At 42.4% G+C, this 26,850-nt stretch overlaps 1 protein-coding gene across 4 annotated transcripts in view; it reads left to right on the top strand.

The window, feature by feature from the left end:
* The first annotated feature begins 953 nt into the window (after positions 1 to 953).
* Positions 954 to 26,850, top strand: part of LOC110975859 (uncharacterized) — a 38,519-nt gene continuing 12,622 nt past the window's right edge. Inside the window, exons 1-4 of one of the 4 annotated variants that reach the window (XR_015424569.1) lie at positions 954 to 1,160; positions 2,286 to 2,397; positions 3,819 to 3,978; positions 25,674 to 25,870. Coding sequence is in view for 1 of the 4 variants with exons in the window: in XM_087133789.1 (XP_086989915.1) it covers positions 15,787 to 17,253 (1,467 nt within the window). In the remaining 3 variants the exon portion in view is untranslated. The other 3 variants (XR_015424568.1, XR_015424570.1, XM_087133789.1) reach the window with 3 other exon arrangements.

Genomic DNA, 26,850 nt, shown 5'->3' with positions numbered 1-26,850 from the left:
TACGGTGAAGGAGTACGTTAAGCACCAGATGGGTCTATGCGTTGATGTTGAAATGGAGGCAATTTTCCAAATCTGTGCTTAACTTCCCGTGACTTTACATCGCCCTTTAATGCATGAATCCCCTTTTGTTTTCCCTGCGTATACGCACTCCAGCCAGACAGTTGTCAGTTTTTACGTAGTGACATAACGGACTGTTCATTTACATGTGCTGAGAAACTGATACCCAAGTCCAACCGAAGCCAGAAATGCAAATGCCGCCTTTGGAAGACCCTGTTTCGATAAGGGCCAATTAAAGAACCTTGTCATGCTTGTTGGTAGTGCTAGTGCGCTAGATCAAAAACAATACTCTCGTGATCCGAGTTGTGTGTTTTTTCTGTTTTTTTTCTGGTTTTTGTTGGTTATCCCCTCTTGTCTTTGGTTATTTATGTGTCTTTTGGGGTCAACTTAAAAATATTTAGGCTGTTGATAGTTTGTGGTTTGACTGCAGAAGTCACGTACACTACATTATGCAGACACGGTATGAATACAATGTGTTCATTTGAAAGTTGCTTCGTTTACAGAATCATTCATACAGGTCTGTGGAGGATCAAAGCATCAATTTTCTTTTCTTTCTTTTTTTGTTGTAAATCAAAACAGTCTGTGATGGTATACATATATATTATATATAAATTACCGTGGGCCTCAACATGGTGGACAATAAACATATCGAAAGGGAAATTTGTCGGAAAATTCGCTTTTGTTCGCCTTTTCTGTCCGTACATGGTTTATAATCTTACTGTTGTTTCTCCTTTCTTCGTAGCCTCCTAAAAAATGTAGAGTCGCTAGCTAGTGGTTTGTATAGAGGCTTTCACAGTTACGCGTTATTTCTACAGCTGGCCGTAGCCGAGTAATGTAGCAATGTGTTTGAACGGCTACTTACGACTAGCTTGATGATGTCATGCGATATGCTCGTATCACAGATCTCAGACACGTCTGTGTCGCGCTCATATGAATATTGCGCGTGCGGACAACTTTCGGCGAATTATGTTCCGCCATCTTCAATAATAAACGGGTCCCTGCAATCTCACTTTCGTGGTGACTCTGCCTGACATATTTGACATGGACTGCACAGCCGATGGCCAGCAGGGCTGGGTCATCTTGAAGAAAAAAGCCAATTTTTGGTATGTTGCCGTATGAGTTTTGGTAGACAACTTGGTTGTTTCACACCTTCCGCCGCACGAGTTCGGAGTGCTCCGCTGAATGAGCAGTGGGGTGTTCCTGGTGTACGTGTTGGCATGGCGGGCTGCCTAACTTTTTAGCAGGTTAGTGAAAAAGAAAGCATAGACATGGACCTGCATGAGAGAGAGAAAAAAACACTGGTGAAACATAATGATAATGGAGTCCTCAGCCTACGCGTGGTGTTCAACTTTCCCTCGACCTTCCTTGTGCACTTTTGCCAAACCTTTTGTTGAAAAAAAGCGGTAGCTTCAATTAATGTTCCCATGCTAGGGCTAGGCTAGCCCCACACGTAGGGCTGTAGTTTTGCGACAGATAAGACGTCAGAGACAGTTTGTAAAAGTGAGCCACTACAGCCCTACGTGTGGGGCCAGGGCTAGGCCTACTTCTGTAAACCAAAAGTCTGTTTGCACACGGGAGTGCCTGTTGGCTTCCAGAAGTAAGCCTATTGTGTTCTAATATGATACACTTCAAATCTCAAGAAAATTCCACATTAACATTCAGGCCTACATTGGGAATCTCTTAAAAACTGGTAAATTTTGATAAATCGTTCTCAGACTCGGGCCTATTTTGACTCACGTACGCCAACCAAATTAGACCTAGGCCTACAAAGAATTTTTAATTTTTGGGGGGTGCCAAGACTCCCAGAAGTCATTGTAGGTCATTCTGCTCTTTGAAATAAAAATCCAAACATCAGGCGAAAATAAAATTTCCTTGGAACTCTCTACATTTGAGCAAGGTCCTACATTTGATCAGCAAGGGCAGATTCTCGGAAATCTTTTCTCGAGTAACCCTTCATGGCCTTCCAGAGAGGTAATGGTACTGTGGGGGCATTTGACATGCTTCGGAAAGAAAGAGAAATGAAATGGGTCTAGAGCAAAACATTGCCTTTCATTTTTTATCGTTAAAGAAGTTTTTTTGCTCCAGGTTTGGGATGCATGGCCCCATTGTCCCCCCATCCAACCTGGCTTTCGAGACTGACTCTCCAGGCCTTGTCGTGGAACTACGGGGTTCATTCTAGGGGTAGCCGTGAATTTGTATTTACAAAATAGAATTGCCTTCTCGTTTAGAACTGTGACATGATCAAGAGGAGACTCAAAGAATGCTGAGGCCCCACGTCTTTTTAGCCAACACAACAGAATACAGGCGATAAACAATGGACATGCTGGCAAAATAAAACAGGTATGTACATGTGTGCTGTGTCACCATTATACGTAGGCCCACTGAGTGTTTGTACTAGTTACAGTTTGCAGTTTGCTGGAGAATAATGTGCATTTTACGTACTGTACGGAGAATGTAATTGTGGTCTGACATTTGGCATTTTCCAATCCCTGGTGTTATTTATAAGACCACAGAAGACGTGGTCTGACAAAATGATAGAGGGAAGTGTCAAGGTTAATTAAAGTCCCAAAACAAAATCTTGTTAATGTTTTTGCTCCTGTACATGCTGAAGACTTTGTTAATTAGGCTCATTATCAAAAGCAGATGATGGCAGAATAAAATGGATTGTGCTAACTACTGTATTTTTTGTCTGACTGCTTTTTTGCCTAAGGTCAGACTCCGTGGATGTATTTTGCCATGGACCAGTTCTGCAATTGTTTTCACTGTACAGCCAGCCATAAAGCCACATTATTAGTTATCACATGAGAGCAAGTGGAACTCCATAATGTAGCACGTCTGTGTCTCATATACCACAAGGCCGAAAAGTGTTCCATGAGCGCGAGCATGATAACAAATTTATCCTCAATCAAACTTAATGCACAGTAAAGATGTTATAGGGGCCAATGTGCACAAATGCACCACCTTTGAATTAAAAGTAAATTTTGCAGTTGCGCAATTTGCTTTTGGCATATAAACAGCACACTGCGTGGAGTAAGAACAATGCATTACATAGGGTTTGACATGGACCGTACAACACAGTTAAATTTCACACTGTTTGTTGCCATGGATTGACCAATCAGAATTGAGAATTCAAGTTTGCTTCAAGATACTAGTAATATTCAGGCTAGCCCAGTTTGGATCTGTTTGTCACATTGTAACTAATGTAGAGATTTTCAATACGGGCGATTCACAATAGTGTGCCTCCAAGAGTTTGCAATGCGTTAACCAATCACAGTGAGCAAAATCTGTTGACCCTTTCCAAACATGCATCGGGTTGACAGACTTCACGCACTGTGATTGGTCAATGCATTGCAAACTCTTTGAGGCTCACTATTGTAAAATGCCTGTATTCATCCTGCAGAAGAAAACTTTTTTACAACACAGCTGTTTACTCCTTTTCAACCTGGAGGACGGAGCTAAAAATCTGTGTTGTTCATATTCTCCATGTCCAGAATTATGTAATTTTGTCCTCGTGCAGGCTGTTTGTGAAAAAATAATTGGCCAACTTCTCCACACATCCGTGGTAAACACCTCTAACAAAGTGCTTGCGTGAATACTTACAACTCTAAAATGTTCTTGAAGAAAGGAAACAAGTTGCTATTTTTCTTTCTTAGTTCATGTCATTTAACATGACTAATGAGGACTGATGTGATCCCCAGGCTAAAGGCCTGCTCATTGAAACACTTTGTTTGAAGACTTACAACTCTATCTTGCACGCACAGGAGGGAAACCGCACAGGAGGGAAACCGTCAGTATGCATCTCATGCTTGTGTTTGTCACAGAGTTTGTACGGGATGTTTACGAGACAAGTATGGGGCTATAAATATCACTCAAGGACATGCCGGACATAAGGAATAGTGAGCAAAATCTCACTCCGATCAGGTAAAAGTATGAAAAAGAGTTTGCCATTACAGGATGAATTAATACACAAAAAGAAGAGGGGATTGGCTTTAATTTAAACAGTGAGAAAACCAACAATCTACTATATGTATGTACAAGTGTAGGCTAATGTGATGTCCATCCTTGTAAGAAGTTTACCATATCCAAACAACAAATAATAAATAGCTGTCCCTATTGCAGTTTCCAGTATCATTTGACAAAATGTGGATTCACACAAATACTTTCTCAGAATATGAGGTTTTTGTGTGATTATCAAGTGAACAAATATTGAGGTCAGTTTTTGACTCCAGAAAATGAAGCATTTGGACTTCTGGTCGCAATTCCAGCGGCATTTCTCACAAACACATTCGCACATTCTGTTTCTTTGACAGAGGTAAACAAGCTTTCATTTTTTCTCTGTAAGTGTAAGACATTAGGTTGAATTCCTTTGGCCCAACATTTTAAATTTCCTAAGAAGCAATCTCAATTTACTAAACTTTCAGCAGTGACTGAGTGGCATGCCCCTTTCAAAGAATATGCTGTGAGGTTTTTCTTTGAGTAATTTTTTGTGCATGCTTAAACTCTACTTCAGTGTGTGAAAAATGTTGGAAATCTTTTGAAACATTCAAACTTGAGCAAGCTTTTCCAGATAGGCTAGGGTGCTATTAAGTGTGATGTCATTCAGAGAAAACACTATTCAGTTTGCATGTTTTCTCATGCAAAAAATGAAACCAAAGTTTGCTTTTTAAAGTACTAAAGGTTGCTTGCTGGCATATTGCCATGTAAATACAAAAAATAACCTGTCCAAGGAAATGGAGATCTTTGATAGCAGGGATTAAAATGCCTAGCAACTTATGGTGTACAAATCAATGTAACATTGCGGTTCAGTGCCTTGGATTACATCACAGCTTTGAAACTTTCTACTATAGCATCACCAAAAAGGCCCCAAAGTACAGATATAGAAAAAATATTGAAAATAAGTTCAAGTGTAGGACAAAGGTGCAATTTCAAGGATTTTAGTCAAATGTTTGTATCACATGGCTCTTTAAGGTAGGTCAAACTGCATGTATATTAGAAGGTTTATTTTGTTCTTTTTTCCCCTCTCTATCTCTCTCTCACTTTTTTTTTTAAACAGTGATTGGATTGTATTTCCAGTACTTTGAATAGTGCACTTAAATGACAATCCCATGGTTGAGTGTAAGGACAGATAAATGTGCATGTAGCTACATGTGCTTGCTGTTTCCTAATGACGCCAAATATGTCATGGCAAAGGTACACCAGGCTTGTTACATATTAAACTTTTAGGTTCACAGAACTTTACATTTCTGGAAGTTAAAGGTCATAGCGAGTTGTTTTCTCAGGCTACGACTATAGCCACTAAGTTACCCAAATTACCCATCGAAGTATGTATCAATTACCACATTTAGGGAGAATATTGAGCATTTCTTTCTGGTACCTCTGTGAGGCTGAATTTGGAGGTTTTTAGTCATGTACTATAGGGAGGAAGGGATTTGAAATAGTTCCTACAATCATTGTTTTTGTTGACGCTCTCTTTTCTGGCGGGGGGGGGGGGGTGTTGACATGACCCAGGCTTCCCCAAATTAGTTAATCCAGAGCTCTGAGATTTTCATAAACTCATAGCAGACAGTGACATCTGTTGTTTTTCTACAATGGGGTTGGTGGTCGCAACTGAAAGAGAAACCGAAGGCCCAGAGGCCCTATGTTGAAGATCCCAGAGGGTAGGGCTCGTAAGGCACTCTGTGCGCTCAGTGATAAGGAGAAGAAACACTATAACAAAACTGTGCAGATATGTCAGCGACACCATCGACTCACTCCATAAGCGTAGCGGTGAGGTCCACCTTACCATTCAAATTGGCTAGTGCCAAAAGAGAAGACTAGTATGTCAACAAATTTCTGGTGGAAGATGCATAGTGTACTTTGATCGATGAGTTTCAACAGTCAGTAACAACAACCTGCTGTGCTTGAAGAAGACATACACCGTTCAAGCCCTTGCAATTAAGGTTGGGGATGAAAATGTTCTCACACTCAAAGCTAATGCTTCAAGTTACCAGCTAGTCAAGGCCATTTAGAGTACCTCCTGACTAGACCAACATGAAACTGATGACACAGAGGGCACTAAGCCAGAAAACTCTAAACAGAACCAAACTCCTGCTTCTGGTGAACCCTTGCTGCTCTTCGATTCCTATCAGCTAGGATATGGTGTAATGGAATGTACTCTTTACCTGTAACCCCAACTCCCTACACCAACGAGGCAGACACTGAAAGCCAACCACTGATCAGCAGAACAACCAGACCGACAAGACTGTCGAGACAAGGGGTACCAGGTAATCCTTGAGAACACAAAGATGCTCCAAGGGTGGCAATACGAAAGTTGTCAAGGCATGTACATAATTACAAGAATGAATGGTCACAGTGTTTTGCCCTGCCACATAATTCTGTGAAAGATGAGGAAGTGAGTGGAATTTTTGGTGATGGGGTAACTGCAGCCCTTGGGTCCTCTGTTGGACTCGTGAGAATCATTAACAGCAGCAAGTTCCACATACTTTAGAGATAACCACTGATAAAATCAAAGCTACTGGAGTTACCTTCCATACCTCCGCCTGGCAGAGACGCTACCACGTTTTCTGCAGTATTCACTTCTGTGGAATCCTTACTAAAGACCTGCAGAAGAGAGAGTACCATGTTCATTGGATGTCCTTGGGCTAATGGACGATATAGCTGTTAATAGGCTCTGTAAACGATCTGTGTTTCGCCTCCTGTGGCATTAATTGGACGGATTGTTTGGGCTGATGAATTGGAGTCCTTGTTCTCTGCGTCTTTTCGCACGCCTCGCTCACGAAATGTAGTGATTGGCACCTCTTAATGATATCGTTCAATGAATAGTCTCTCGGCGCCATGCACTGCTTGGTGCACTTGTCTGGCTTGTTTCTACTTTTCATTAACAATCTAGAACTGGCTCTGTCGGTACCGTCCCTCTCAGCGTTGTCACTGTCAGTGCTGATCCGTCGCCACTAGAAGTTCTCGAATTTATCTTCCCGGCAGTATCTGAAATCTTCCTGTAAAAAAGCTCTATCAAATGAAGCGCGCTCAACCTAAGAGAGCCTGTTTCCATCCCCGAAGACGCCCCAATGGCTACTGAGCATTCGGACCTAAGTGTTAACTCTACTGCCTGTCCATCAGGTACTGTAGCAGACCTAACTGGTGGAGACAACTTGATGCCGATGGAGCGAATCGGGTATGCCATGATTGCTGCAGTCATGGCGGTGGTGGCAGTTATGGGAAATGCGCTGGTGTGCTTCACTTTGGGCCAACTCCAGATGCCAGCCGGGGGTTCCTCATCAATTTGGCCGTCATTGACATCGCTGTATGCGCCCTGGCCATGCCATGTTTCTCACTCACCCTCCTGGAGGGGCGATGGATGTTCGAACCGGTCCTGTGCAAGATAGTGGCTTTCTTGAAGACTGTGTCGCTCTTCGCTGGTGCGCTGTCTCTCTGCGTCATTGCAGTGGACCGGTACCGCAAGGTAAAACAGGGCGCACATGCAGTGAGCGCAGTCATAAGGTGGCGAACCTGATGTTTCCCTAGCTTGGGTCGGGGCTGACGGCGGCCGCTCCCTTGCTGGGACAGGGAGGCTACAAGCTAGTGTGCTCGGTCAACTGGTTGTACAGTCCATCGTACACGATCTTTTGCTTCATCTCGTTCGGATTCATCCCGGTCCTGTTCATGTCTTACTGCTATCTGAGCATCACCCTGCACATTCACCAGAGGAAGAAACGCTTGCAAAGGTCCAGAGCCTTCGCCGTTCGCTCCCTCACAGCCTGGGTAAACCCGGACATTCAGGCGTTGTCCAGGACCCGTTCTAACCCCGGGCCACCGCCACCTTCCAAGATCAACAGTATTCACATCACCCGGGAGGAGATCGGCGTGCTCAAGACCATGGTGGTGGTGGTGTTCTTCTTTTCCATTGTGGCTATTCCGTACATCATCATGCGCCTGATCTCCCTCTAGCGCAACTGTGAGCTCTCGCTGCGAGTCGAGGCAATCACCACAACTCTGCTCGTCTTAGGCGCCTGTCTAAATCCCTTCATCTACAGCGCGGGCTACAAAAAGTTCAGAAATGCACTGAAGAAGACAATAATGAGACCACTTCGTTGTTGAGGAGTATTGATATCCAAGCAAACAAAAAACAATCAGTCTTTGTTTTTTTGTTTTTGGTTTTTTTGGCAATCACACGCCTACAAAAACGAAGGCCCAGAAATGACGTTAACAAGGTCTAGTTTTATGACTACTTGTATAGTACACTTTACTCCAATTTATCATAGCACAACACACACCTGTGTGTGATAAAAGAACTGAATAGTGTATAAAAAAGTGAAACAATTTGAAAAACGTTTAGAAAACTTTCCCATATCGTTTAAACGTGTAAAAGTCCCACCCTCACCACGATGTCATTGAAATCTTTAAACACGACAAATTGTATATAATGTAAATAGATGAGGCAGAGTTCCGGTGATGAATTCATGGTATTCCTTTGATAATGAAGGAGCAGTAAAGTGTTCTGGAAATCATATTACATTTTACAGGCGTCGTTAACAATAAAAAGAACGCCAGATTGAGTCAATGGATCCCCTAAAAGGGTTGGTTGGAGATTTCTTTTTTAAACGTGTAAACGTCTCAATCTTAATCATAGCAAATGAAAATACATTTAATTTATTCTTAATTAACGGAAAACATTTAACTAACGGACTAACTAACCATGCAACTGCCCTCAAAGGCTGAGTAGCTTTGTCAAAAAGTAATGAGCTGTTGACACAATTACTTTGTGATTGTTAATAACAGATATGCATGGAACTATGCACATACTTGTACGCGCATTGATCCTCGATATCCGCTCCTACACTGCATGAACATTTGTGAATCGAGAGTGGGACTTGAGGAAAAGGACTTAAAACTTAAACTCGTATTCGAGGTGACTTAGGACTTGGGATCGGACTCGTATTCAACACTGTCTGTAAGGAAACATTTCTTACTTCTTGTCGTGAACGAGTGAAAGGCCAGTAATTGACGCCCTTTTTCTTATATTGACTTGTAAGGTTTTAGCGACACGTGGTAGTGTTTTGTGGTAAGATGATGTATCTGCAGGTGACATAGGCTGTCTACCAACACTGCCAAATCCGTTCGATGCACGACCGTCCTAAAACTGCAGTGTGCCGTCTGCAAATCATAGTGGCAGGTTGGCGCAACCGCAGTGAGAGATAGAAGTGATCGCACACGGAATGTATAAAATCAGATCATCATCTCGCTCTTGTTTTCCTCAGTTCATTGACAGTCGAGGCGTGATTGTGTCAGCATCCTTTCCCTTAGCATCATACTAGGCCTATAACAGCGCCACACAAATTTTCTCGATCAGCGGAGATGGATAGCGTACCCTCAGAAGCCCAAGTTAACTCTACAGATACAGTCGAATCTATACGGGACGGAGACAACCTGCCGCAAAAGGTGCGGATCGGGTATGCCGTAGTTGTGGCAGTTATGGCTGTGGGGACTGTCACGGGAAACTTGCTGGTGTGCCTCACCCTCCGACAATTCTCGATGCCGGCCGGGCATTCCTTAATGAGCCTAGCCGTCAGTAACATCATCGTTGGCGGCCTGGTCATGCCGTGTAGCTCGGTCACCGTCCTGCTGAGGCAATGGGTCTTCGGCCCAGCCATGTGCCTCATTGTGGCTTTCTTAAAGTCAGTCTCCCTCCTTCAGGACTGCCTGACTTTCTGCGTCGTCGCGGTGGACCGGTACCTCACCATCAAAGGGGTCCGGCTTGTCAGCACGCGCAGGTACAAGCTGATGAGCGTGGTGTTTCCTTGGATGGCATCATTACCGATGGCCATCGCTCCGTTGTTGGGATGGGGAGGCTACGCGTGGTCCCCATCCAAGCCAGTGTGCTCAATCGATTGGTTGCAAAGCCAGTCTTACACGCTCGCTGTTTTCGCCACTTTTGGTTTCTTACCAAACGTGATTATGTGTACCTGCTACCTGAGCATCGGCTTGTACGTTCACAGGCAGAAGAAACGTATGAAGATGTCCACCATTTCCGGGATCGAGCCTGGTCGTAAGAGGTCCAGGTTGAAATCGGGCTGTGATCCCACCCCTGGCTGCGTCCCAATCAGCCGCGAGGAGGTCAGTATCATCAAGTCCACGGTGGCTTTGGTCTCCTTTTTCTCCATCGTGGTTAGCCCGTACATGGCCACGCATCTTATCTCCCTCGGGCTCAACCAAACACCCTCGCTGCGCACCGAGTCTATCGTCATGGGCATCTTGTTCTTCGGGGCCTGCATGAATCCGGTCGTCTACAGCGGCAGCTGCAAGAAGTTCCGGCAGATGCTGAAGAAGACAGTGACGAGGTTGTTCTGTCGTTGAATGTACGCAAACATCAAGACGAGCCATGGAAATGAGAGAGTTGCACGTTTCCTCTTCCTTTTGGTTATGTGTTAAATCCCCTCTTCCGCAAGTACTGTGCCTCTATTAAATTCTGCTTTGATCCACTCACTTCTGCATAAGAGGCTGGAGAACAAGTGGACAATTATTTACGGACAGGTCCTTTAAAGAACATTATACGTCCATGAAACTATCCTCCTTACACAAAGGTATAGTGTACAAATTAAATACATTTCATACAGTGACAGGCCTTCATTACTGATATTGATAACATTTTAAGATATAAGCAGAGTTAAGCACTTTGCAGTAGATCTTTACCAGCGGAAATCGTAGTGCAAATCTCATCAAGCGGAATAATTTTTGTTGCTTGCAGTTAGTGACTACTGTTATGTTTTAATGTTTTGTCGGCTTTAAGTTTCGAACCCCATCAGCCTTTGCAAGAAGGACATTAGAGTAAGGACATTAAATTTTATTGTTATGTATAGCGGAGAAATGTCAACAGTATGCGTTAGATGTAATTTTGCCTTGTCACAAGTCCTATAAATATCCCATATTATGGTTGTGAACACTTAGTGACTTTGACGAATTGTATTGTTAGCCGAGCAGTGCAGTATGCAGTTGATACATTGGGACGAAATTAATCTGCGGTGACAGTGTACATTCGGAAACGAAAATCTCGATCTTCTCTCCGTATAGGCGCACTGAATCACTGACCTGTGAAAATCCTCTTGACTGTTTAAGGTGACATAATAGTCTGCTTAAAAATTCTCCGAAATCATTCATGACATCTTTATCAAAGTAAGAGGCAACGCTAACGAGTTTTGTGGAAATTCAAACATTTCATGGATCAAATGAAATTCCCTCCTACTAATGCAGGAATTCAGGCTTCCGGCGGTCATGGAAAAATGCTGACCGATCGAGGGAACTGTGTCTTAGAAATTCACGGAAAGTTTACGGAAAATAGTGAAAAGTAAGGTTTCCTGGAATTCTGTTGTCAGATGGGAGAAAAATAATGGAAACTTCCCGTGAAATCAGCAAGGCTAATTTTGATTGGCCCCTTTTGATGTGATAACGGAATAATACTACAGGCTGTATCCTTGTCAGTCTATCGGGGTGGCTACGACAGTCAAAGTTCATGTCTAAGTTGTTGGAAGAAGCTGTAGTTAATCAGTTGCATTTTAACCTTATGAAAAATAATTTGTACCCAGTTCATCAGTCTGCATACTGCACTCATCACATCACAGAAACTGCATTACTAAAAGTTAATTGGAAAGACTCTGTCCCAAAGAAGCACGGAGATGCTGGTACACGCATTTATTACTGCAGTAGTTTATGTTATGGTTTACCAGAAACCCGATAAGTAAACTTCAACGTGTTCAAAATGCATGTGCCAGTTGGTGATTTTGAAGACTTCTAGGTTCAGCCACGTTACTCCTGTATTGATTGATTTGCATTGGCCCACGGTTAAATTTAGGATAAAGTTCAAAATATTGTTGATGACATATAAAATTTTACATGGATTAAGTCCAGAATATCTAACTAAGTTAATCTATGTTCGACCACAGTCTCGCTACAGACTGCGAAGCTCAAATAATGGTGTCCTCCTCTCCCACCCCTCAGTTCGTAGCCGGGTAACATTGTGGAATGGTCTGCCCTATAGTGTCAGGTGTGCCAGTGGTGTGCAGACAGTCAAAGTATTGTTTAAAACACACCCGTTCACTTCTGTTTTTCAGTAATTTCTGTGGGTAATTTGTCCCAATCGGATTTTGTGTGTGTGGATTTTTGTGAAATGCTGTATGCACTGTGTTTAGTTTTAGTGAATTAATGGCTATTTTAATGCTCATTGTATTCCAGTGTTGACGTATACTGTATTTCAATGCTAGGTCCAATTATATATGATGTTATGGTATTATTGCACTTTAATGTTTGTAAACTGTGTGGAATGTGCATTTGATCATATTTGCAATGAAATCTGCGCGATATAAAAAAGTTTTTATTATTATTAATTCGTAATACAAAACAACTTTTCTCATGGAAAGTGTCAAATTTTACTTTTTTGAAATCCTGGTAAAATCTTAAAATCTAGCCTTCAGATTTCTGTGGAAACCTTAGTATTTCAGTTTCAAGCGCGAGACGCTTGCAAACAAACATTTTTTGTTTGCATTATTCGACTTTGTTTTGGATTGGTAAGGTATTACCTTCAGTTAACCTAGTCCATTGTGAACAAATTGTTTGCGCTCGCTTGTTTCCTTGTTAAGCTAAATTGTGCCTCTTTCTCTTGTTTCAATTCTTATAAAATGTATAAACTTGATTGTAGTGACCGTGGTAGACCATGATTGTATTCACCTGTGCACCACTTAGTTCTATTATAGCATATTCGGAGCGGATTTTGGGATGACCAGCAATCATGGGTATCTCAGAGAAGGCGAACTGTGACACTGTTCCACAGAAGTATCACTCAAGCCACTAGTACAATGATGAAAATCCCCAGAGTTCACAAACTAAGGGTTACCCTCAGCAGTAAAAAGTCGAGGTAAACGCTATCACCTGCTTACGTGAAACTATAGTGCGTACTCAGGTAATGATATCGCAGATACTTATTAAGGTTGTTATAATGAAAGCAGTTATGCCGTTTTTGTGGCCTTTGGTCTCGGCTCGACTCGGACTTGGCTAGTGGTCAAGGAGGACGGGAAAATTGGTCTCCCTATACTAACGGCAGGCTGTTGAGTAATAATGTAAGAAGTAGATATAGGCCTAACAGTTTTTAATACAAGGATTTGCCCTTACGAAAAACCAGTATACAATTTATGACTCGCACGCAAAGCCAAATTAATGAATGTGACAGTCATTGTTGGCGTGCGCGTGCGTGCACGTGTCGTGCGAGAAAAACTGACTGACTTGTTACGTTCTACAGACGGCCTTTTGTATTTTCTGTGAAAATGTTTTGCTCTGTCACCGAAACTGTTTCTGCACTGGAGGCTAGCTGTTCATTGTGGCGATTTACTAGACGTTCAGATTCCTCCATAGTACCTAACACACAATCAAAATAAATAGTTTCGGTTCGTTACATGTATTACAGTTGTTTTATTTTTCTATTTGGATGTTTTCCGGTAACAACTCTTTAGTGATGGGACTTGGACTTGAGCCATACTTGGAAAAATAGGCTAAGAATTGACTTGACCTCAGGTGAAATAGACTGGACTGTAACGTATCACATACCGGTATGTACGCGATAGTTTGTGACATTGAGGATTTTATGTTTTTGTGCGTTTGGCCTCTTCTGAGTTATTAGATAGCACTGAATGTAATGTCTCGCTTCAATAATCATGCAAACTATGAAAAAGTGGATTTACGAATAAGGAATTTTAAAAGAGTGACGTCGTTTTATGTTGTATCAATGAGTGTTCTGAGAGTACGCTAGTATATGGGTCCGTAAGCTGTTGTATTATGCGTTGTGATATAATAAAGGAAGGTGGAATGTTCTGTGCATTGTAATGTGCTCTTATTTATTTTGAGACCTAACACCTGAAGATGATGTCAGCATCTAATACCATGTGGTGTATCCAGGTATCGGGTCGGGGGCGGGAGGTGGATTTTTTTTGCAAAAACGACTGTAAATTTTTTCGTAATGCTCAGACCCCAAAAGGTGGTAAAACTTTTCCTGACTCCCCCCCCCCAAAAAAATCGACCTTATTAAAGTGTGTTAACTAACTCTTTGATAGTGCATGACGGAATGTCTTTGAAGAAGAGGTCTGTTGTATGTTCGTATAAGGTAAAGGCGCGTTAATTAAGGCAGCAAGCATCCCACGCTGCTTTGCGGGTCTTTAGCTGTGACGTATTTTCTTCAAAGTTTTGTGAAAGGGATGACCACATCCCACTGTCAAGTGAGAGCAACGAAAAAGAACGGACTGTGCCATGACCAATGCCCCCAGTGACACTGTGAAGAGCGCCCGGGCTTCAGGTAATTTGATGTTCAACCTCCCCAGTTGGAATTTTCTCAGTTGGGTCATTTATGATTTCAGTCGACCGCCGTCCCCCACCCACTCGGCGGCCACTGGTCTGTTGCAAGCGCTCTTAATTTCTTCCCCATCGAATGTCGGGTCTTGACAGTAAACACGGTCCATCACGTTAGAGTGCAGGTAAAGCGACTAATAGGGACAGAGGCGACTCCACCCCCAGCTGGAGACCTGTACGTAAACATCTGAAACGTTGGCGAGGCATCCTCCCGGAATGGAGGCCTGCATGTGACCCTCGTCCAATCTTACACTGCATCGGCTCATAAGGAAGGACTCGCTCTTGAACCTGGTTACTTCTCTTAAATATATATCATATGACAACATCACCCCTCTCCAAAAAAAAAACAAACAAACAAAAACAAACAGCATCTACATTAGGCCCCTAATGCTTCGGTTTGTTTTTTGCAATTTTCTTCACGACCATTATTTCGCTATGGGGGGTGTTAAGGCGGTCTACAATTCTTCTAAAGTCCTGTTTTCATTGAAATGTAGGCCTGTGTACGACTGCGTCACTGGCATATACGACCATCGTTTTCCTCGTCTTGACGTGATGAAAGATTAGATTGATACACAGTCACGAACAGCTTCGTTTTAAAGTTATGTGCTCTAGCACTGCAGTTTAGACCGTTTCAAACTTTATTTTCAAGCAACACTTGAGTGTAGGCAAGATAGTTGATTACAGATAACATGGCCTGATTTATGATTGTCCAGGGACTTAACCGCATCACAACGAAGTTCTATTAACCTGGTTGGACCAATCAAAGACGAGACAACAGAACATCGGTTTTGTTTTCATAGCAGTCATCGCTGTCCCGAATAAGTTTGCATTGTGTGTCGGCTCCAAGGTAACACGACCAAAATACATGCAGGCCGGCCAGCCAAATCACACCCTTCAAGTGTTTGGATTTTTGGTTCAAGTTCGTAAAGCAAATACACGCGAAGCTCAGCCACTTCTTAACAGTTCTGGCATGCCAGGGTGTTTACCTGTGACACAGAATTGCACCGTGATTCGAGGATACACCTCGTCACATGGGGCGGGAAAAGCAGTCGACACTTGAACAGTTTCGACGATGACCCGACCAAGGTCACTCTTTTCAGAACTGAGAAAAAGGATCGAGGCTGCGCATGGGAAACATCGCAAAAATACAAGGACACCGCCGAAGGACGGTTCTGTAGCACTCTTGAACGAACTGGGCTTCAAAGGTAACACTGATGCAAGGCAAAGTTAGTTGTTTGGATCATAAGTTATAAACCGTATAGCCGTCTGCTTGGAGAAAATACAGACACGAGTTCACAAAGCGTGTAGTCATCTGTTACGTTTGGAAACACTACATCGACTGTGATGACTTTGAATGCGTGTGCGTACGCTGGTATGCCAGTGTATGGCAATTGCAATTACAGCTGCTCTGTTCCCTGGACCGAGGGTTCGCAAAGCAGCAACAACCTCGTCCATTTCGTGGACTTGGCGTCCAGCAACATCAAGCACGCCCTGGACAGACCGGTAAGATCGAGACGGAAAGTCAATCACCGCAAATACTTGCAGAAGCAGATCAAGAGGCGCTCCCAGCAGTCGCAGAGCGGCGGACTGATGGGAGACCAAAAGGTCGCGCAGGGGATCAGGGATGCTGCCAAGTCTGCATTATCCACCGAACCAGGCGAAACGCCTAGGGCCAAGTATGGGACGCGCTCAAGGGAGACGAAGGCACATCTGAATGTATCGCAGTGCAAGTCCCTTTCGGCCATGTTTGATTTGAAGGCGCTCCTGCACGCAGAAACTTCTGGGGCTGACGAAGACGGTGCCAAAGTCAAACATCAGAGACCAATAGGGCATGAGCCAGTACCCCTGAAAAGGCGCAATCTTCCCGTGTCTTTCTTCCAGGAGCCCGACGTCAGCTCACTCCTGTTGCCTCATCGGGAAATCTTGTCTTCGCTCAGTGTCGACTTCGACTTTCCCAGCGTGTCAACATCGGAAGAAGAGGAGGATGACGACGACATTGCCCTCCGCGACACCATCGACTGGCTTTGCTCGACCGCAGACTTGGACCAGATACTAAACCCGCTGTTGGACGAGATGAGGACAGCTAAGGCACGGGAGGAGAGGACAGCCACTGTTTCCGATACCGGACACGGCGAAATGGGCAGCGGAGCGAATGGCGTCTTGGCGGGGATGCAGCACGGTGCGTTTGCCCATGACTTCGAGAAAGAGCCCAGTCATGACGATGTGCAACAAGTTCAAGTGATTGATCCACACGGCAGCAACGCCTTGGAGCAATGGGTAGGCCTAGACAGTGCGCAGCCTGCTCGTAACACAGGGCAGTTGCTGTATGCTAACACTTTGCATCAACATCCAAACAACGTGCAACAAGACAACGTCACCTTTACTTACAATGCACTGGAGCCCAATTCGACCCACTACCAGAGTCGAATCCAAAAGGATAGTGACACAACGAACCAAGTCGACATTGATGAGTACTTCACAGGTAACGAGGGACCCCGCCACGAGTTTGTGGGCGGTCAACTCGACTCTTACGGTGCGGCTCATCATCGAGCCCAACCGCCCCAGACCCATTACAACTTCACCCCTGCTCAACAACTCTGCCAAGGTCAGTCAGGTTGCACCAGTAATCCAGATATGAGCTACCCGGCGATGATAGCCGAGATGAGGCAGCACATAAGGCAACAGGATACGCACCGTAGTTTGACGGGAGGACAGAGCATCAGCACGGGAGGGGACAGGACCCTTCCTACCTTCCCCCAAGCTTTCATGAACGAGGCAACGCCGTGGTCCCCAAGCAAGGACTGGAGTTGACAGCTCTCCCGTTTTACTCTGATTTTAATACACAACATCTGAACAAAATCGGGAGGATTACCTGAAATTTAAAGTTTGATAAATGACGTTTGGTGAATTCATTTTGAAAAATAATGACTTCGCCTGGCCCAAAGGCCTTGAAATGTTTTTTACCACCGTAATGGACAGATAGTTGGTCACAGTTTGAGTTTTTAACAGATTTCAGTTGTTCTTAACTATCCTAATTTTTCGGATCAAAGCAGAACTGACGATTGCTGCTGTACCAATGTCAAAGACGGTGGGGAAAGGAAACATACGGTATTGTTTTGCCGGCATGAAATTATATTGGGGTTAGTTTTTCGCAAAATTTCTTTAGGAGAAAATTATAATTGGGCTTGAGATTGATACTGTAAATCCTGTACACATGCACTGTGTGAATCATCGTATGACTTCGTCTTTGATGAAAAATGCAAAGGGCTCGCGACGTCTTTTTGTAATTACGTAAGCCTGGTTCCTCTTACATCACAATGTTTTGTTTACGAACTGGAAAACAACCACCCTTTGAATAGTTCGCCTGCTCTTGCAGAGCTTTAAAGGTGAAGTAGATATTTACGTCGAATGGAGCACGGTTTTTATCAACTGTTTACATTTTAATACACGTTGCTCCTTTTTCAAGGAGGAAATTATTATCGGTCACTTTTGTAGAAAACAAAATGTTGATAGCAAGGATCCTTATGAGTAGGCCCTACTCGGCTTAAATTAGTTTCCTAGAGTGTAGAATTATAGTTTTGAAAATCATGTTCTAAATATTGTGATTTTGTTTAACGATGAAAGTGTGCTACATTATAGTATGGCACCCAGCGTGGAAAATATCGATAAGTATCGGTAAATTTCATAAAGGAAATGATAAGAGCTGAGTCTCTCTCAAGATTTAGTAGTGCTAAAACGCTGCACCACCTGGCCCACGGTTCTGAAATTTTGGATGCCCTCGTTCCAAAGGCCTTGACACACACCTCGGTGAAACTCAGTTTACCCTTCAACCCTGCTCCTTCGCAATCAGTCTCCCAATTCAGATTAAAGGAAGCGGGACCAGTAATGTGCACAATTTTCACAATTTATTTTTGGTTCGTTACTGTTATTATTTTTAGGGGAATTACGGTTAATACTTTTATGGTTGTGAGACCGCTGCAAAATGTTTTGTTTGTTGGATAAGAAAGTTTTAATGAACCCCTTTATGTAGGCCCATTTCCCCACTTCCCTGACAAAAATAGTGTGATTGCTTTGAAGGGTCTTCAGATCCGGTAGACACCACGGTCACACGACCAATCACCTTACTCACAGTCGGCCTTATTGAAATGAGAGCGAGTTTAACGTGTCTATTTTTGGTAACGTTTTTGACCAAAACAGAAATGAGGCTTCAAGCCTGAGTCAGAACTTGTCGTTTCGAACACAACCTCAACATGGCAGAAACTGGTGAAGACGAAGCCAAAGTCAGTCGTTTCGAAAGTGTTCTGAAAGTCAAAATGGAAGCAGCGAAAAAAGCTCATCACAGATTCATTTCATTAAGACGATGAAGAAGTTAAAATGTGTGATTTATTATATCCCAATGTTGTAAGCGACATTTATCAAAATGAATGTGAGGCATGGAACCCCGAATTGTCTGACATAATCACACTGAATGGAATAGGTTCTGCTAGGGAACATTATCAAAAATGGCTTTCTGGCGAATAGGGTTTCCGTAAAACTTGGAAACTATCTAGGATTTCCTCAGCCCTTCGATAGTTTTCTTTAACATTGCGACTTTCATTTCAAAATGAAATGCCATGTGAAAAGAATGGTTACAAAGTGCAAGGGGTTTATGTAAAAATAAATAAATAAATAAATAAAATATAAAAGGTATCCTACTCGCGAGCAAAGTTCCATTCGAGGAGTTGTTAAACGTTGTCAAGATGGTACAAAACAACCTCGAGTCCATGAGCTGAGTGCGCGTTCCTTAACCGGCAAGATCGTACTCATGGAACGAGGTTGAGTAACAATACGTACGTTTTGATTATGCGCAAATGGCATCACAGCTGCATGTGCTACAGGCTTTGAAAAGTATCCCAGTTTGGGAATGAGATAGAACCTCGTGTTTTCGTGCCTGTTGACCCTAAGAAATTCCTGCTATGCTTGTTCTTTGTGGGCTTGAGAAGAAAAATGATGTATAAGATGAATATAACTCGTTTTCTGCTCGAGGTAAGCTGTTTTATCATGTGAAACCACCCTTGGCGGTTAAATTTTTGTGTTTTCGAAATAGTCCAGTTACACGTGCATACGCTAATGTATGCGTTAGACTGGTATTTGCGACACTAGTTCGTAGCTCGTTTTTTGATCGCCATGGAAACATTGTGCTGTCATAACCTTACCGGAAGTTGAAGTGATAAGAATAATAGAGTGACTGAAATTCGGTGAACTGAAAATTTTTGGCGCACCACTTATCGTGGGCACAATTTCTTAAGCACACGGAGATGATCCTTAGCCTCTCACATTGTTCTGGTATTTTCAAGTCTTTTTGCCTTGCGCCCACGATGATAAGTGGGTGCACCGAAAATTTTCAGTATGCCGAAACTAAATTGCATATACGGATGTGTGGCTAAGGATGGGGCAGGAGTGCCACACTAGTGGGGCTAGCAGAACCCTGGCCCCACAAATAGGGCTGTAGTGGCTCGCTTTTACAATCTGTATCTTATCTGTCGCCACCACAGGCCTACTTCAAGGCACGTCTTAAATGCCTAAAACCAAACTACAGGATTTAATCTTAATATCTTCCGAAATAAGAATGACTCGCCAATTTTACTTACACCGGTGTATTTCTCAGAGTTTGGACTTTCATACCAGCACCCTAAAGCTTTCCAAAATTGTAAATGTTCGGATGTATGGCACCTCGAAAAACCCGGCCTGTACTGTTAAATGCTGACAACGGGCGGCGCCATTTTGAAAAACGAAGGCAGCATTTGGTGCGTCGGATTTCAAGGCACAACTTTACAATACAGATAGATACATGTAGATGGATAGGTATTTTCAAATAAATTAGTCAATAAATATTGAAGTCATATAAATGGGATTTCAGAAAAATTTGACAGATTAAATGACAAGTTTTTGCTGATATTGACATTAGATTCTCATTATCATGATACTGAATGCTGCTTATTGGCATAAATCATGCAAGTTTAAGAGCCGAACTAAAGCTTTTTCGTCATTTCAGGAGGTTTATTCCACTTTCTGGTATTATCATCAACCATACTAATGGACTGATTTTTATTATCGTATTGAATATGTTGGATGTCAGACAACTCAACTGTTTCTCAACTCGAGTCGGGGCAACTTGACCGTTGACACAACTCGACCAGTGGGACAACTCCACTGGTTACCCGTACAAGTGACGCGGCATGCGCGGTGGTGCAGTGCACAGTCTGCAGTGCACAGGCACCTCAGCTGCACCACACTGAATAGTTGCTAGTCTGTAGGTGTGGGAGACGGTAAATCTATCTGGCAGTCCTTTCTTTTTTTTAACTTGGAGAAAAGGTGTGGGCAATGTGACTGTTAAGCACAAGTGTACTCATTACAAGTCAACTTGCTTTAATCTGGTTCAGAAGTGACTTCGTCATACACGAGCACGCATCACTGATTGCAAGCTTCCATTGGATGAGCACTCAAGTTGTGTGTTTACTTCCAGTTCTAATGGTTCCGTGTTGCTCTGTATACAGTGGGCATGGTTTAAACTACAGTAACATCACACGTACGAACCAGATTGACAATTTGCCCTTTCAGTCGAGTTGTTTGTGAGGCATAGACAGTTGAGTTGTCCCACCGGTCAAGTTGTGTCAACAGTCAAGTTGTTCTGAGTCAAGTTGGCAAATGGTTGTCTGAGCCCCATCTTCAACCACTGAACCCCAAAATGTAGAAAAATGCAGAATATTTTGTGAAAAATCCAGTGGACATAAGGCCATGTAAAAGGCAGTCATCTTGTTCTGTTTATCATGTCCATGTAATCAGGTGTACCATACATGTACCTGTAAATTACAGTACACTTTCACTGCTAAATCGAAAACAGCTTTTTTAAATGCACCTCAATGGAGTTTGATGTGACTGCGCGTGACAAAGTTGTTGGGCTTGATGAACTTTGCAAACTTACTGTACATGTATATATGTAATTCATTAGATTGTTGGATAAATTATACATCATTTGATTAAAATGAAAATACATGTAAATGCAGATTTTAATGGTGCAAATTTGTTATCCAGTAATCTAAATTCCGTAGTCCTCCAAAAACGTGTTATGGAAAATGGACGGAAATGTCACAGAAAATAAGGACAACACATAGCCAAAACAAAACCATGCCCCAAAAGATGGATTTTTGATGTGGAACTACATGTATGCTGCTAGTGAAGAGTTTTTGTCGTAATGTTTCCTTACCAAGCATGTACATATTGTACCAGTACTGGCCTAAAGTTATTTCTGGTGAAATGCCTGCACGTAACTATGAACCTTTGCAACATTGGCAGTCTTTTTTCCAAGATGTATTTGGGGAGATGTTAATTTATATAACGGGTTTTGCCCTTACCCAACATATATCATGACTTTTTTCGCAAGCTCTCGGACAAGCACTGAGCATACAATGTTTATTGATATATACGTTGGGTAAGGGCAAAACCTGTTATATAAATTAACATCTCCCCAATGCAAAAACAGTTCGCATTCCCCGCTGCTTCACCTGACTCAGACTGGCCGGCCGACCCTGGCCAGCTCGGTGGTCGAGTGGTTAAGACGTCTGCACTAGTAAGCAGGAGGTCATGGGTTCGAGTCCCACCCAAGTAAGCTTGTGACTTTTTTCGCAAGCTCTCGGACAAGCACCGAGCATACAGTGTTTATTAATATATACGTTGGGTATATTATGGTATATACGTTATATAAATTGGCAGTCTTCTTTCCTAGTTACATTTTACTCTAAAATTTTCACCTTTTTTATCCAGTTTAAGTACCGGTACAAGTTGTCTGATGTTAAATGTTAGGGTTAAGGTACATTTAGCAAACTGGCAGGTACATGCATGCTTGGAAAACTCAGATCTGTTAATGGTTCGGGATATGTGGAAACTTGCCATTTATATACATGTACCTGTTTTTCTACTGTGTCTTGAGCTTGAGAACTTTGTTTTTCAAACTGTATGGATAAATTATACATGTACATGTACATCATTAGCTTGTACATGTAGGTACCAGTGCATATGTACATGTACACGTGCAGCGCATGTACATTTGTACATGTACGTATTTGCATCATTAGTATCCTAGATTCAACACCAATTTTAGTGTACTAGTTGACACCATGGCAGGGTGCCCATGAAGTCCAATTTTGACACCCAGACTATTGCACGGCGTGATTAGAAAGACCCATGCTGATGTACTTACAGTGGAACGCCGCTATAACAAACAAGACGGGGTCCATGCTAAATGCTCGGTACAGCGGTCATTCGGTATAGCGAATTTAACTTCCAAATGTTTTGTTGCCATGTCGAATAGTGCCCTCTCTTGTCTAACCAAGGTGTTACCTTGTGATACCTTGGCTTGCTGTTTTCGTGATGTTTTGCGGTTGCATTCAAGTTCAAGGTTCTAGAAATGTATCTGTTAATTATTTTTGTTTTTTATTTAAACTCAAGTCAAAAAATTGATATCGAGTTTATCCTAAAAGTCGTGAAACTACCGCTCAGGATTGATCTCTGATGCATGCTGTGGCAAATCTCAGTTGATTTGTGTATCAGCAGCACCCTCTTTAGACTATTATTAGTGCAATGCCACCGTGCACGTACACGTGATTTTCTTCTGCACCCAATCATGTGGAGTTGCAGAACCAGTGTCTATTCAATACCATTGACAACTAGTGGCCTTCCCTTCTAATCCATGGGGAAATAATGGCCACTTGTCACTTTCCAACATAAAAAAACACCGACTGTTTATCATGTTGACGTTCGGGAATTACAAACGGCAACTGAATAGTGTTTGATAGATTCTGTGCACAAATTATTGGGAGCCAAGGATGATGTTCGGTACAGCTGAATGTTCGGTATAGCGGTACTCGTTATAGCGGCGTTTCACTGTAGTTATATTATATCATATGCACATTGCATTTACATTAATTCTTACAATGTTATTCCCAGGTGCCATACATATTGTTCTACATTAGGGGAATAATGATTCATGGATGCTTTGGTAAGCGTAATACTGAAATTTCACGATATGGCATCGTGATACAAAACTGTATCCTGACACTTGAAGGATGGGGCTAATACAGTTCAATGTGAGAGAAAGATTATTAAAGTTGGAAATAAAGTTTAAGACTGAACAGGAAGCTGTTGACAAACTTGCATGTATTTTTCGGTGTAAGGCTGAAGCCTTATGTGGTCCAACGCATACTGTAGCTTGTTTGCCTGCTAAAATGAGTTACAAAAGGTATAAAGGCGGGATCTCGCTGTGTGGTCAGATACATGTATGTTGTGCAACATGGCTTGCTACTGGGTAGACCATGAAACTGTAACGGTTCCAATTAAAATGGTCCCCTCTTCCAGAAAATATTTGATTGGGTGGTCACCGGCTCGATCTGATGGAAGTGGTTGCACAGTGGCAAACAGAAGCATGTGGTGTGCAGCTGGCATTAAGCATTTATATGTTTGCTGCATGAGAAATCCAATCTCTATGTGACGGCGTGAGACAGCATGAGTGTCATGCAGAATTTGTTGGCAGCCACGTGGAGTTTGTTGGCTTTTCTCACGCCATGATGTTTTTGTTTTTGAATGAAATTGCCACCGGAGATCAAAACAGCCTCTGAAAGTTTACAAGAGCTCATGCACATCTCTGAGGCAGAGATAATGTATGCATCATTTGTGTATATACACACACGTGTACCTAAGGAACATGTTCATGGATACACGTACCATTGATCTGCAGCCCATATTTATACATACACATGCAATACATGTACATAGTTTGCATGTAGAAGATGGTTTTTGCCCAAATGACCAACTGCATCCTGCAGTTAACAGCAGAGCTGGTGTGTTGGCCTCAATTTAATTAGTGTCAATCTTGCTCATTAAACTATTGCCAAAACATGGCCTCAAAACAGTTAATTTTCTACCGATAAGTAATAAGTTTAATAAGTAACCCTCAAAGCGCATTGAAAATCACACAGAATCTATATGTACATAGTCTAATATGTTGTCCCTGTTGTAGGCTTAAGAAGTGTGGGGAAACAGTGCGGCATATTGTAATCGTCTGTAAGTTTGGAGCCACCTCAATGCTTCATCCTTTTATAATTAAACAAGATCGACATGTAAACATGCGAGGCTTTTCTGTGCCTGAGCTGTTCACGGAAGACAGTTAAGCATTCCTTTGCAAAGTAACTCTCTACGCAGTTGTGGACAATACCTATTCCATACAGTTGTATTTGATGATGAGAGTGAGAGGCAGTCGGCTGGCCCGGGGCCACCAAAATTTCATGGGGTCACTGCATTCTCCCAAAACAATGGCTCAGCGGGACAGTGGTCATTTGAGGAACAGTGCCACATTTTCAAAACTTTCATCATATTTTACAACTCATGTTTCAAATCACCGGCCCAGAACTTTTGAGATCAAGGTATAATTACATAGTCCGAGTGGCTGGGCTTGTGCACCACATGCACAAGTACCAGCGCGACATTCTGTTCACTGCACGGTCCTGGATACAGCTTACACATGTGAGGCAAGCACCTGCCCTTGTATGTTGGCTTTTATCATTTTCTTGAACAGTCCCAGTTTAACGTTATTTCCCATGGACACCAGTGAAAGCTTTACAGGTCATGTTGTGTTGAGTCTGATTGTCAAGTGCCAGTAATGTAACCTCTAATTAAATTTGTGAAGAAAAAAATACATGTATAGACAACATATCAAGTTCTGGGAAATTACTTGTAGAAATCGTCCTGCAACATTTTTTTCCGATGTGCAGCTGTAGAGTTACACACTGTATGTGTGTGTTCGGTGAAGTATACAACACTATTTTGACCGGGATGGACTGGTTTCTCCGTTAATGCCACCTTTGACAGTGGCGTAGGGAGCAGGTATCAGTGAAGTCTTGCTTCCATGCACTGAGCAATATTGCATGCATGTTTTCACCACCATGATAACGAAATGCAAGAGGAACTTGTGAAAATATTGGAACTTTCTTTCCAATGGTGAATGTAAGGGGACAAACAAAATATACAAGTTTTTAGATATGAAAAAAATTGTTGAGAGGTGTTTTGTGAAGACAGGAAAGACAGGATTTGTTTTTTCTTCATTTCTTGTCTTCATTTCTAATCTTGTCTGCACCTGCATGTAATCTAGCGATGGAGAAATCTCAAGTCTGAATTTTGGCCTGTCATGTTTATTGCAGGACAAGAAAGATGACTGTGTTCTTGGTCTGTCCTTGATTCACCTCTGTCCTGATGGGCGTGATCACCAAGGAGACATTTGATAACAGGCTTTGGTGCCACTGTGGTGACTGGTCGGATGCTTGGTGTTGCATTGGCAGCACCAGACTGCTTTGTTCTACCAAGCCGATAATGCTTTGACTACTGTTGGCAAACCAAGGTAGGTAACCTCAGGCAAGGTAGTCAAGACTGTTCCATTTGCCAATGCTGTATTTGACTGAAACGGCACGTAAAGGGTCCGTGCGGTGAATTTTTTTGCAGACACACTTTTGGTGCTTCTTTATTTGCCAAGGTTACAGTGCATCTTCCCCAGCAAAGAAGAGATAAATCTATGGGAAGGTTTTCAACAGGGCTTTGTGCACATTCACATTCACACAGAAATTGATCACCCACGCTCAGCACGTTCTGTGCCAAATGCACATTAACCTGTAAATGCACTGTCAGCTTCCACAGGAGGAGCGTTGCTGCTATGTAAAAACTCTTGTTTCCACTCGTAGAGGATACTTTTTGCTATGATGGGAAACCATTTGAGATCGTTTTAGGATTAAGTGTATTGGAAAGCACACATTTTAAAACAATTCAAATTGTCTAAATTTTTCTGGACAAATTGAATTGTACATGGTTGCGGTGCCTGGTACCTTCATCATATAGGCAAACTGGTTTCCTTGATGACTCTTTCTCTCGGCAATAATTTGCTGATTTTGGTAACTTAACTTACAGCTTATGCCAGGCAAAACAATTTATTGTGTTACCATAAACCCAACTCGACCTCAAATGTCACATACGCAGAACCTGCGATTTTTCATTTGAAAAATTCTTTAAAAATTTAAACAAGGGTTGCCAGCCCCAAAGCCTAATTCTTTTAGTGCGTTGTACATGTATATTGCCCTGTAATTTTGTTATTTTTAAAATTTGCTGAAGAAAAGGTGGTCAGCTTGCAAAAGGAGCGAGCTATTGTGTGTTTGTAAGGACAACCATCTTCTTTCTTCTGCATTCTTTAACTGCTCAACCGGTGAATATACATGTACATGTGCAATATTAAATCTAAAATTTTCAGTTTTTGTCAACCGTTAATGACGAGTGTAAACTGAAATTGATTTATCATCCTGCCCTAAGATTTTTTGCTAAAGAAAACTTTAG

Source organism: Acanthaster planci, linkage group LG02, assembly GCF_054643075.1.
Source record: "Acanthaster planci isolate LZ-2023a linkage group LG02, COTS_SCS, whole genome shotgun sequence".
Taxonomy (NCBI): Eukaryota; Metazoa; Echinodermata; class Asteroidea; order Valvatida; family Acanthasteridae; genus Acanthaster; species Acanthaster planci.
This window is presented reverse-complemented; position numbering and strand designations above follow the sequence as displayed.